General features: G+C 40.8%; 1 protein-coding gene across 1 annotated transcript in view; it reads left to right on the top strand.

Moving 5' to 3' along the window:
* Positions 1–6,989, top strand: part of LOC131683883 (probable fatty acid-binding protein) — a 30,164-nt gene extending 23,175 nt beyond the window's left edge. The window contains exon 2 of the mRNA XM_058966256.1: positions 6,207–6,989. Coding sequence (XP_058822239.1) covers positions 6,207–6,532 — 326 coding nt within the window. The 3' untranslated portion in view covers positions 6,533–6,989. The remainder of the gene's footprint in view (positions 1–6,206) is intronic.
* The last annotated feature ends 7,142 nt before the right edge of the window (positions 6,990–14,131 follow it).

Genomic DNA, 14,131 nt, shown 5'->3' on the forward strand with positions numbered 1-14,131 from the left:
GGTCAACCGTAAAAGATCCATATGCACTAACTACTCTCGCTGTTGTAGTAAATACTCGAAACAAAGCATCAGTCGGGCAAAAGAAATTTGAACGCAAGTAGTACTAAAAGCCATACTTTTTTAAATGGACTGCGATGCCAGGATGCCTGGAGATAGCTCCCAAAAAACAACACGGAACGGTTGGTAACCCTGAATCTGGTAAAGCTGATCCAGCATGTACGATAAAATGAGCACAAAACTTAAGCAGGAACAACGATCGATAGTGCTGCTATAAAAACAGATTGAAAAAGAAAAGCACTGTTGTTTGTACCTATTAGTTATCAGCTCATGAACTAATTTCTTTTCTTTATCTCCTCTCAGGTTTCTACAGACAATTTAGGTCCCCTCTGACAAAATAATTTAGTATGGACTTATTGCGAGTAAATTAAATTAAATATCATAATTATTTTCCAATTTTTTCTGTTAACGTTTTGGAAACCCTTTCTTTTGAATATCATGGAATTTTCTGATAAAAACAAAAATAGATATATTAATCTCCAAACTGATGTCATAAAGATCCCATAATATTTAACAAAATAAAAACGATGCTGACATGAATAATTTGACTGGACATGAAATGACTGTAAAAACGGGGTACTGCAAAACCTACCCGTTTGTCGATAGTTCTGGAATTCCTTAGGGTAGTCACTTTGATCCACTTATATTTTTACTCTACCTGCATGAAGTAAACAATGAAATGCATGAACTTGTAGTTTAGTTTCGCGTCCATTTTACATGGTTTAGTAATCTAAAGAAGTGGGATCCATTACACATAAGACTAGGATTTTTTGTCCAAGCTGGAAATGCAGCTATTCCACGTTATTCCATCTTCTGTGACACTGACTCATCGCGATACTTATGCTTAGACTACGCTATGTACTATGTAAGAGAATCAAACATTCACATGTGGATTCTGTATATAATCTGCACTCTACGGAAAGCACTGCAACTTAAAGAAATGCATTATCATCCTCATCATCAATTACTGGTTTGATGCGTAGTGCCAAAGAATGACAGTTGAAAAAAACCAAGCTTGCAGCGGATACACGTCAGAAAAAAGCGAAATAGTGTGCTGAGGGCAGCCGTGACAAAAACGTCATCGGAATAAGGCGTGGTGCTCGTTGAGGCAGAGGAAACGTACAAAACGATCAACAGCATGAGAAGGAAAAGCACTCCGACGTCGGTCTTGTTTAACGACCGGGGCGGGAATCTTTTGCCCGGTCATACAAAAGTGGCTGCCGAGTGAAAGGAGCACTTGAGTTGTTATTGAATATACAAACCAGTAGAAAAGGCACACACTAAATGAGGATTGGACAAAAGGGACAAGCTGTGGATCCACGCAAACTAGACAAAGTGCGAAAGGCTATTCGAGAGCTGAAAAATGGTAAGACCGTTGGAAAGAACGGAATTCTTCCCGAATTACTAAAAGTTTGGAGTAGTCAGCTGTACGAAGCAACAAACTGCGTAATCGGTATGATCTGAGTAGAAGAAGAAAAAGTATGCCGTCGAATTGATTGAATGTCTTCCCTGTTGACTGAATCCTTTGTCGGGTTTCAAGCAGTACGATCAACAACGGACCAAATGTTAACACTACGACAAGCCCTGGATAAATTCCGGGAATACAACTAGCGACTACACCATCTGTTTGTGGATTTGAAGGCGGCGTACGATCCAGTGAAACGAAACGAATTGTGGCAGATAATGATAGAACATGATTTTGCGACAAAACCGATTTATTTGATTCATAATGATCAAAATCAAACGTCAAAATAACCGGAGAGACATCCGACTCGTCTGTGACGTTAGATGGATTGAGGTAGTACGGCACACTCTCGAATGTGTTGTTCAACTTAGCGCTCGAAGGAGCAATACGAAGATCTGATGTGCAGAGGAACACATGCTTCTAGGGTTCGCAGACGACATCGATTTTGACGTTGATCACATTTTTGCCTTTTAAAAGGGCGACTGCGAGAATCGGACTGACCATAAACTGTGTTGTCAGAACAAGGTACACAGTAGCTGGCAGAGAACGAGGCAGTACGAACGGTGTTGCTGCCGAGATGCAAATCGATGGAGTACTGTACGAAGTTGTCGACGAATTCATATATCTTGGAACACTAGTGGTATGTGGTAAGAATGTTAGCCGGGAGGAAAAAAGGCGTGTAACGGCTGCGAACACGGCTTTCTATAATTTACGTAATCAGCTAAAGTCCCACAGCCTACAGATGCGCATAAAACTTGCTCTTTATAAATCGCTAATACTCCCTGTTGCACTGTACGGTCATGAGGCATGGACGCTGAAGGAGTTAGACTATCGAGTGCTGGGTGTGTTTCAGAGAAGAATTCTTCGTTCAATACTCGGTGGTACGGTAGAAAATGGAGAATAACGTAGACGCATGAACCACGAGACGTACCAAGCAAACAAACATACTGACATTGAAACGTCGCGCTGTTAAAACAAGGCAGATCACAGTGGGCTGGACATGCAGTGCGAATGCCAGAATAGAGACCAGCTAAAGTTAGGCTCAGCAGAGAATCTGGAAGAGATCAAAGACTTCGGGGCAGATTCCGCACTCGTTGGCTATGTACAATCGAGGAAAATGAGCATGCAGCGGATGTTCAAGGGAACTGTAGACTGGCGGCCCAAGATCAAGTAAATTTAAAATACATTCAGACATGATTAAAAGTATCCGGGTTGTTCGACAACGATGATGATGATGGTGATCATCATCGTCGTCATCATTTTTACAGTGACCGAACAATCCGAATATTTGGAATTAACATTGATTGCTTGATCTTGGACCGCCTTGTACGCACACCGATTTTCAATGCCGCATTCGACGGCCTATTCCGGGTTTTCTGCCTAAGATAACTTTAGCTGGTGATTCTTCTGGCATTCACGCGACATGCCCAGCAAAATGCAATATTCCGTACTTTGCAAATTTCAGCATGTTTATATACTTGACGATGATCGTGCTTCGAGCCATTCTTCATTCTTTTATTGAATTCTTCATGTAAACATACAAACAATAAAACACAACCTGCTAGGGACACCAATGAACACCAGAGAGCTATCCGCAGATTCCTGTGGTAACAACGACGTGATGATTGGGGGATCGCTTTTCCTCCATCGACCGGTTCACAAAGTCACTTGGGTCACGGAAATCAAATTTTTGAAGTGCGGAAAAAACATAATGCCGATCATCATTTCATTATCGGTGAAACACGCATGCGCACTCAGCGAATTCATCGACAGAAGGAGAAAGTTGGACGACGGCTCATCACACGCCAACTGGAAGATGCCGCGATGAAAAGGTCCTTTATTGAAGACTGGACACTCGCGATACATGTATTCCAGAAGGCGGCTGCATAGAAGACCAATTGACTACCACCAAGAACGCTTTCATCGCGGCGAACTGGGCGAACTGTGTACCCATAGAGAACAATGGACGATCGTTGAAACCTGGAAGAATATACAGCAGCGAAAAGAAGCCAAAGTCAAAGTGTTAGCCCGTCAACGATACTACAAAAGGCTTTGGAGTAGGAAGTGAAGTACTCATATCGACGGGACAAGCAAGCGTCGGCGGACTGTCTCGGCAGCCAAGGAGAGAAAGCCGCAGCAAACGGAGACATTCGTCTCCACTATGATATAAAACGATGCATAATCGGGGCAAAAATGAACACAACGATTCCTGTGAAAGACGCGTCTGGCCAGCTACTGACCGACGCAACTGACCAGTTGAAACGCTGGTTCGAGCACAACTTTTCCAAATGCCGGCAAGGCCACAAACACCTCGGTATGAACCGTCTAGCGTGCGGCGTATCACAGGCGTCAACACTGCTAAGCTCCATAATTGCTAGAAATCCAAACCGCTATAGAACAAAGGTCCAGGGTTCGATCGCATACCAGCCGAGATGCTCAAAATTGTCCCCATGGCATCTACTCAACGGATGCTCAATTCGTTTCGTAATATCTGGGACATGGGAACTTTCCCTGTCGACTGGATGCAGGGTCTCTTAGAGAAGGTGCTCAAAGTGATCCAAACCCGGATTCAGGAGATGTGACTCTTCGGCGGCAGCAAGGCGGATGTAGTACTGGAAGATCCTGTGTGGAACAAATTGCCACGCTCCGCATCACTTTGGAACAAGTCAGCGAATTCCAAGTGTCCCTTTGATTTGATTTTCAGTGACTACCTTTGTGCTTTCAACCGTCTCAATCACAAGAATATCTGAGGCGCTCTGAGACGCAGGGGAGCTCATGAGAAAGTCGTCGGCGTCTTCGGGGCACAGCGCAATGCTCGTGCTTCGTGAAGGAGTCTTGTCCGATCACATCCGGGTCGTAGTGAGGCTGCTACTGCTTCTCTTCGTCATCGACGGGATTTTGCTGAGTGCAATTGACGGTAAACTGCTATGGCAGCTTATAACCATGGAGCCTCTACACGACTTCGAATCGGCTGATGACGATATACTTTTGTATAAACGACCCCCTGATATGCAGAATAAACCCAGCGCCCTCGCCAGGTTTTATCAACAACGTGGACAAAACCAAATCGTTAGATGTGATCACGTTGACCCCTTCCAACTTTATAGTAGTCGGGCAAGCAGTGGAGTATGTTGAAAGTTTCCAATATCTAAGCAGCCAAATGGCATTAGACGGCGGTACCAATATTGACATAGATACACAGATCAAGAAGGCCTTTGCAAGTTTGAGGGCCGATTTCTTCGCTTGAGCCAGGTTTAAATACACTGGTGAACCTGGTTTAAGAGTTAAGCGAGGGTGAAGAAATCGACCCAAAGAGACATTTGGAAAATCAGGCAGATTTGTCAATGTACAAAATCCGAATTTCTAATTCCAACGAGGAATCTGTGCTGCTATACACTAGTGAAAAATTGGAAGTATCAGTGCAGAACACTCAACGGCGGTACATAACTCGAGCCTGGTGGCCTCACCATCTGATCTCAAACACTGAACTCCATCGTTGGTATCGCCAGAGGCCGATAGCAATTGAAATTCGGGAACAGAGTTGGGGTTAGGTCGGCCACACCTTACGTAATCAGCCATTTGCCCCAATCGGAGTCCACAGGACCACTAAGTAAGCGAAATCATACCTATCGGAGTTTGATCTAGAGACTCCGGTTATTTGAAATCTATATTGGGGTCTTCGGGTTTTGAGTCAATTGCTCCATTGGCTTCGCATAGTGAGAGTATCCCAAATTAATGTTTCGCCTTCGGTTAGTCCTTAATATTCAGAACAAAATTTGCCAAAAATAATATCTGCCTAAATTATCAGCCTTTTGAAACCATACTAATCTGTCGCTTTTCTGCTGCCCAAAATCTCCTGAAGAACCTTACCAAAAAACCGCCTCACTAGAGTCGGAGTGGAGTCCGAACCTATGGACAACCCTTCCAAAAGAACTTGGCCAAGGGCACCTCTAAAATAATCCTCCAAAATTCTCTTAAAGGTTATATTTCTGGTTACGCCATTACTAGACACCAACACTTTTCGTTGCGTTGCGTTGAAACTACTTCCAGTTCATACCAGAAGTTTTCTACTCTAAAAATTACTTCAATTTTATCGATTTAAAGATATGGATTATGCCCTGGTTATACATAGCCACCTCCTCTAGCGCATAACATTTTTGTTGGCATCTCGTTTTTCTATGAAAAATGGATAAGCCGACGCTTCAATAAAAGCACAAGACGGCTCGGATTGGACAGATTGTGTGATGGAATGGAATAGACACTGAATCTGAGTGGGATGCATGATAAACGTAACGCTCAAGGGCTTTTCATCTTTTCAAGCGGAAACATTAAAATATCATTAACAAAAACGTACAACTGGGAAATCGATTATTTAAAGCTAGAAAATGATCAGGAAATCAAGTAATTTAAATAAACAAATCATGAATAATCACAATTCATCTAAAGCGAGTTTAAACAACGTGAGATTTCTGATATTGCAATGTCTAAATAAACACTCTACAAAGAGCGCTTTAGTACAAACCGAACAGTGCAAGCGACCTTTGATTAGGTCCGAGTTCAAAACCAATGCATACTCATTCTTATCAGCTGTTTCAAAGCAAAACCTTATCGAAGCGAACCGCAAAACAGCTACATCACCAAACACAAGCAAACGACTAACCAATTTCTCTTATCACTTTCCCAGGTGTTGGCATGGTGCTCCGCAAGCTCGGCAACAGCATCTCGCCAACGGTCGAACTGGTCAAGGAAGGAGACGAGTACACCTTCAACACTCTGTCCACCTTCAAGAACACCACCATCAAGTTCAAGCTCGGCGAAGAGTTCGAGGAGGAAACCGTCGACGGTCGCAAGGTGAAGTCCGTGTGCACATTCGATGGCGACAACAAACTCATCCACGAGCAGAAGGGCGATAAACCGACAACCATTATTCGCGAATTCACCGCTACCGATTTGACTGCCACCATGACCGCTGGAAGTGCCAAGTGCGTCCGATACTACAAAGTCGCCTAAAAGCAGTCGTCCTTCCCATCCATCCTCGTCTGCATCAAACGTGACGCGTTCTTCCTCTGGGACGTCCGAGCCATTCGAGCCATATCTTCCATACTAACATCACACACATCAACATTCACTGGACGAATCCTAGTCATAATCGCCCCCATCTTCTCTCGACGGACAACATGGAAACCATCATCTGGAGTATGACTGAATACGAACGGGCCGACACACACATACCATGTTGTGAAGACACAAAATCATTCGGACGCAAGCCTTAATGATGAAAGCCACACGTTTGCATAGATATGTACGATAAGAACAAAAATATGTTTTTTTTTGGTTAATTTGTTAATTCTTTTCCAAGTGAATTAAAATATCCAATTAAGGATATTAATTTAAATATAGTAGAGCATGAAGCAGAAGGTTAAAATGATCGGAAACAGTTAAAAATACATTTTGAAGTGTAAACGTATTACCCATTTTTGTTTTATTTTATTTGCTCCTTGGTTTCAAGCCTATTTCAACGAAGTCGCCTTAACCGGAAGTTCCGACGTCTAACAAAGTGGATCAGAAGACGCTTATTCCAGCCGAGAGCTTAGTGTATAGCATAACGATGAATAAAAAAGTGATCGTTAATATGAAATATCTTTAACTGAAAGAAATGTCATCTTTAAAACCTGAGCGACAGTTTGTCCCATTAATTGAAGCTGTAGTTGCGCTGGTTTATGCTTCCTTGAATTTACGACTAACTTAGTTTTCTCCGTGGAGAATTTGATACCCAGATAGAGGGCCCAAGAAGACAAATTGTCCAAGATATCTTGCAAATCGACAGTTTTGAGATTTGTAATAGAGACCACAGAGTCATCTTTAGCCTGCCTTAGCGTACAGGAATTGACAGGACATGCGTCAGTCATTCAAGTAAAAATTGTAGACGTAGCTTGGATATGAGCCCTGGGGAGGCCTATGTAACTAATTCGTGATGTCGATAAATCACCAATGCATGTGTTTGTCAGACAAGTTTAGCTGAAAGGCCATGCTGGTGCAACTTCTCGGAAAAAAATTTAGATGGAAACTAAATCAAAAGCATTGATGTATAAGAAAACCGATACTATCAGCTCTGTTAGCATATGCTATTTCAATTTCTGTTCAGAGCAACACACGACAATTGTTCGTCCCTTTGTCTTTGCGGAAGCCAAATTGTGTATCTGACAGTGAGTCATATGTTTCGACGCAATTGTAGAGGCGAAACAAGATCATTTTCAAGAACAACTTCCGGATACAGAACAGCATTGCAATCGGTCGATACGAGTTGTGGTCAGAGGCTGGTTTTCCATGACCTTCACTTGCCTCCAGTCATAAGGGACAATGTTACCCTAAAGAAACATACTAAATAAATTCAACAATCGTCTCTTGGCAGGGTCTAGCAGATTGTTTAACAAGTTGAATTTGATTCTGTCTAGCCCTGGGGCTCAATTGTTACATGATAAAAGAGCAAGTGTGAATCGTAAAGGGACCCGGTGCGGTATATCTTCTGCGTCCGGGGAGGGGGGTGTCCGGACAAACCTTCTCAGCGAAATCGAATGTTCAACAGTTCCTCATACGCCGGACCGTGTCCCAAAGAGTGCTCATCAAAGTTTCTCTCGTTAATCCGTCAAAGAACTGGCGCCAGTAACTTCGTTTATTGCCTTTCATCAACCTCTTCATTAGCGTTTCTATCGTCGCATACTGTCGATAGCTAGCGGGTAATTCGTCATTCTGGAAGATATTATACGCGGCGGCCTTCTCTTCCAATAAGTCTGAGCAAGTGAGCATTCTTTGTCCGACCATGGGTTGGGAGGCCGTCCACAAGAGTTCGCGTCTGGTAAGCGTTTAGCCTGAGCTTGAATCGCGGTATCGAGAATCAAGCCCGTACGAACCCGTACTCTTCCTCCAGAGAAAGTTATTGTTTGGACTCGATTTTGCTGGATATCGCTGTCGCATAGCTCTTCCAACCAATATTCCGAAATATTGTATTCGGTGGCCCTGAACCGTTAGCACTAGTAATTACGATTGGCAGATGGTCGCTACCGCGGGGATCAGGGATCACCTCCCATATGCAATCTAACCGCAGGTATGTCGATCAAAGGAACAAGTCTAATGCGTTCAGGGACACTGGGGCAACCGGAATCCGTCTCTATTTATCCGTGCTCAAAATGGTCATATTGAAGTTGTCAGAAAGCTTGAGGAGTGAGGTAGATTGATTATCCTCCATGTCGTACCGTAAAAGGTAAAATCTAAAACTAGCCTCGGTTCGGAGAGGAGTTTCGCAATATCGCAAAGCCTTCGGGTGCCAACTGAGGCTCTAGGGCGAAAGTCGAAGCAATACAAGCCTTTAATTCTAGTTTGGCAAGGGACAACTTCAATGCCATGTGTCGAGGGGAGGTCGATTCGATTGAAAGAATACCGCTTGTTGATCACCGAAAGTACTTCGTAAGAGTCTTCTCGATCCAAGCGAATAATATTAAAATCGCGAAAGTCCGCGACCTCGTTCAATGATGTAGCCATCGAAGGATACAATCGAAAGCTTATTAAGATGCTTTTAAGTGGGTATTTGAAGCTGTAAAAATATGGTCCACAAAGTCAGAAAATTTAATAAGGTCTGCGTTGTTTTCTTTCTCTGACTGAGATATGGTAATATTTGGGCTTTTTGATATTCCAGGAAGTGCGGAGAGCTCCAACTTGCTTCGATTTCGCACTAGGACTTTCTGGAAGCAGTTATTTTTGAAGGACCGTAAAGAGACACCTTCTGGCCTTTACGTTGAAGCCTAGGAGAGTAAATGTTTCTTCTTTTTCTATTGCTTCTAAACACAGTAGAAGATGATACCTGAGGTTCATCAAAGTCGCATTTATCAGTAGGCAAATTAGATATTAGTAGTGGTCACCGGTCGGTGGCGTGACTGTCTTCAACATTTCTGTAGAAGCTCGCTTAGAGCGTTCCTGAAGGGAACGCTTCAATTTCTCTTCGCCCTGTTTTTTACGCTGGACATGCCGAGGGATTATGTGGACTACCCCCACAGGTATCATTCACAAGATACCCACCGCAATCCCCATAACTAACCTTATTGCTACAACCGGAGGCTGTGTAATCCAGTTGTTTGCAATTAGCTCAGTTCATGACCCGCGTGACTATAAGGCGAACAGGTAGATGAACCTTGTCAAAGAGCAGGTAGTTAGATAGAACATACCCAGCGAAGGTCACCCGATAAGAGTCTAAGTTGACGTATGTCCTCCTCCCGTCAGCTGCAACTGATGCTGAATGCAATCGTTTGCAGCCCAGTACCTTCACTGGCTGAAGCACGTCTTTAAAACAGTCAACTCCATGTGCTAACAGATCCGCGCGATTCAGGCTCGAATCGAAGACGATCCATTTATTTCAACCCGGTTAGCTGGTACATAGACTCTGTACTCCTTTATAATAGGACCGTATCCAGCAATATCATTTGCCTACTACAAACTATTGACCACCACCCGATGCTTGTCAATGCAACATTTCAATAGTCTACAACAGGTTTAAAAACATTTTGTTTTCGACCTGGAAAAGATCATGAAGAGCCCGGTTGAGGAGGGTGGGTACAATTTCAGTTGGGGAATCGATTTTATTTCGACATCCATCTCACTTTGAAGTGAATCATTGTCAGTAGAAGTTAGTTTTGCACGGGCCTATTGCACATGTGATATAGTAGCGATACTTAACTTGTATAACGGCGTCCAGGCAGCTCACAAATAAAGACACTCTTCTATACTGCTCTATGGGTCGAATGACGGTTATGGAGCGCATACACAAAACAAAAAAATAAAATGCCAAAACTTCGAAAAGGCGGAACACGCACAAGATAACGTGCAGAGAGGATTAGAAAGCTTTGCACTATACTTTATAGCGTTACACTGCACGAACTATGAAATACGTCTTATCGGTCTGAGAGACACCGTACCAATTGTTATATACCATTGTTTGACTTGAATGAGGAATGTTAGAATAGAACGGGTTAAATGCATATTAACCATTCGGGCTCCGGTGTATAGGTCAGCAAGTAATTCTTCGCACTTCAAAATGTGTTTGACTGTTGCATATGCATAAAGCGAATTGAGCTATGCACATTTAAAAAAATAACAATCTCTATGTTCAACTATATAAAGTATTCTTCAATCCAAAAAATATTAATCCTGTATGACAGACGGAATAGATACACGTGAAATGTCATGCTGTGGCCCATAATTTGACTTAGTTTGTTTTTTGTCCATCAATTCAAATTTTGTAAATAACATTTTTATCCTAATATTTAATATATTTCGTATCAGTTCCAAATGAATGTTCTCCTTGTGCTCGGCATATCTGATTTGTTATTCTCCCCTAATTAAAAAATCCTCATAAAATATCAAGAAAGACTACTTCTAAAGGTGCAACATAGAGCCCCCGTTTCCGATTACAAACATTAGATGCATTCTCTTATTGAAGTGAATTTTTTGTACATCAATATTGTGGGGACTCTTTATAAAAATCGTGAATTGAGCAAAAAAGATTTGGGTTATAACGGACATTTTGACGTAGGACTACGTCTTTGTTTTCGATATGGGGGTGCACTCTGCAAATTCTACAAAAATGGTATGTAACGAAAAGTGGTCCAATTTTAAACACATATAATTCAGCCATCTCACGATAAATTTTCAATTTTTTTGCGTAAATCGCCCCGAAATACTTCTAAGAATAGATTCCAATAGATAAACCCAAATATTTTTGATATCATAGCATTAAAAAATTAAATAATATACAACCTTGTCAAAATATCACGCATTAACACACAGAAGATAGCGCTTCCCAAGCCCTGTACGACAGATTGGTGTACCTAGCGCGCTATGCTTCTATGAATGACGTCATCATCGACTATTTAAAGAACGGACTTGGCCAGACACGCTCAGTTCCCTGTTGAGCGGCTGGCGAAGCAGATCACTGCGCTGTGTTTTTTACAACCAGTGTAGCTGAGTTAGAAGTCCGTTACACTGGCTGTGGAGGGACGCTACCCTGTGTCGTCCAACAGGCGACCGCTCCAACTGCTTCCTAAATGCCGCTGTAAATGTTGTAAATTTTTGGTTCACATGTATTTGCTATTTGCGCTTGAAGTTAAGTAATGTAGTGGTAGTAATAAGCTTCCCATTTTAATTTAAACGCAAGGACCGTGTTTAAAACAGGATTTGATTAATTAGTTTAGCTCATCTAAGCAATTTTATCAATTCTGTAATTTAAGAGGAATTTAATATCTTGGAACTTGGTGAATTTGGCCCCACTTGCAACTGATATAATCAACCTGCACAAAGTGTTGCATAACGCAGGGCTGTTTTTTGGAACAAAATGTGTTATCATTCAGCCCTTCGCTATGCAAAATCACGATATTATGACAGATGGGCTAAGCGCGGCCGTTCCTTTCAATCGGGAAAGGCCGCGTGGAATTTTGGTGAAATGCGCTAATAGTGTCGTGGTGGTACTAGTTGTCTCTTTCGCTCTACCCATCATCATCATCAGCGTTGACTCATTTTGCATTGTGCGCTTGGGTTCAATATTTGGGGCGAATGTGTTGGTAGGTAGGGGAACTGGCGGTAAAATGAACACGTTAAGCAAAGTCATTATTTTCTAACTAAAAAGTGAATGAGATATTACAATCTCACTTATATGTTTCTTGTTAGACATGTTTTGTACATATCTGGTAAAAATAATTCGTCATAAACACATTTTTTCAAACATGATTCTTGATTTCTAAACATGTCCAAAAATAAGACATGTTTATAGCGAGTGGGTAAAATGAACATGTGGCGGTGGTAAAATGAACAGCAAAATCTGCGGTGCGGTTAGACACTTTTTCCCGCAGATGCGGTGCGGGAAATAGCTTTTACCGTGCGGTATTACCGCGACCGCACCGCCAAAAAATAATTGATAAAGTGATAATTTTGATTATTCTAAATTGATAAACAGACTGCTATAATGAAAGAAAATCTAGCTGTGTCCGAAATATTTTGACGCTATTATTTTTACGACATATTTTGGACTAGTTATTTTATACTTCTAAGCAAAACTTCACAAACTAATCATTTCAAATACATAAAATGCAAGATCCAATTAGAGACAAAATTATTAGATCATTTAAAAACAATAAATTTTTACTCTTAAATCCAAATTAAAAGTGCATCACTTTTCTCGATTTCTGTTGGAAATCGTGGAATTATGAATCGTTTTCGATATTAATTTTTCAACTGTGAATTTTGACTAATTTAAAGGAATTAGAGATGAACTAATTATGCTGGGACTTAAACACAACCCAAACAATATAATTATCTTCATCAAACCAAACGAATTAGGCAGTAAAGGATACAAATGTATGAAAACGTCCAAAATAAGGAGTGGTCCAAATTAGGATGATTATTCTACCATTCTTTCATCAACATTGTATTTCTATCTTCTTTGATTGCTGTGTAAATTCAATGTGATTTTTTCTGCAGTCAATTTTATTGGACTCTTTCTCAAAAAGTATGCTACATAATTTTTTTTGGCGTACTTCCATTCAATTTACTATAATTTTCTACCAAATCAAGTCTTAATATTTTTCAGTTAAGACTATTTTGTAGCTTTTTTGAAGCTTTTTTGCCATATACCACATAGTTTTACTCCCGTTCACTTCAATTGAAGTTTTTTCCATTGGCTCTTTGGGAAAATATTAGGGGAAAATACATTAAATGCTAGAACTTTCGAACTAGCCTTTAGAAAATTACACTTCATACATTTTTAAAGGTAGAAATCTACCTTAATTTTTTTTGTGTGAAATTCCTTTAAGAATGAATGGTGCGAAAATCATCCGTTTCTTTTTCATATGTCAAAAGCATTGAAAATATGAAAATTTAAAGAAAAAAATATGCAACTTTATTTCTTATTACATTTTTATTCCATTTTTTCCAAATAACTGAAGGGTTGCTAAAATAAATGTTTTCCTATTACTGCATTAGAACATTTTTAAATGTATAATGTTTGCCTTAAAATGTACGGAATTTTAGTAATAGAAAATGCAAAAGTTGATTTTTTCATAAACATTACATTCTGAGGAGTCTCTTAAAGTTAAATTTCGTGTGAATAAGAATAACATTTTATTATATATGGTTACACAAATGAACAATTTTTCAACACTATTTTTAAAAATATAAATAAAGGTGCGGTAAATAAAGTGCGGTTGCGGTAAGCTGTGCGGTTTTATTATTTTTTTGCGGTTGCGGTGCGGGCAATCCATTTACCGCCCACACCGCACCGCGACGAACCCTAAATATCCCAACAAATCATGAGCTTTGCATACACACAGGGCATTTTGCTGGCAAAAAAAATTATCACGGTAGAATTGAATTTTCATGACGTAATATTAACCATTTTACAATCCTGTGGCATCGAAACACATCTACAAACTTGGAGTTATCCATGGGTGTTTGAACTTTTAGAATCTGTTTGAGAGCAACTAGAAAGCTTGGTCTATACATGAGATGTGATTATATTGTCTAAAATTTGATTTTTCTTCACCGGTCCGGGTGTTTTTTCCCACAAAC

The sequence above is a fragment of the Topomyia yanbarensis genome, chromosome 2 (genome assembly GCF_030247195.1).
Source record: "Topomyia yanbarensis strain Yona2022 chromosome 2, ASM3024719v1, whole genome shotgun sequence".
NCBI classification, from domain to species: Eukaryota; Metazoa; Arthropoda; class Insecta; order Diptera; family Culicidae; genus Topomyia; species Topomyia yanbarensis.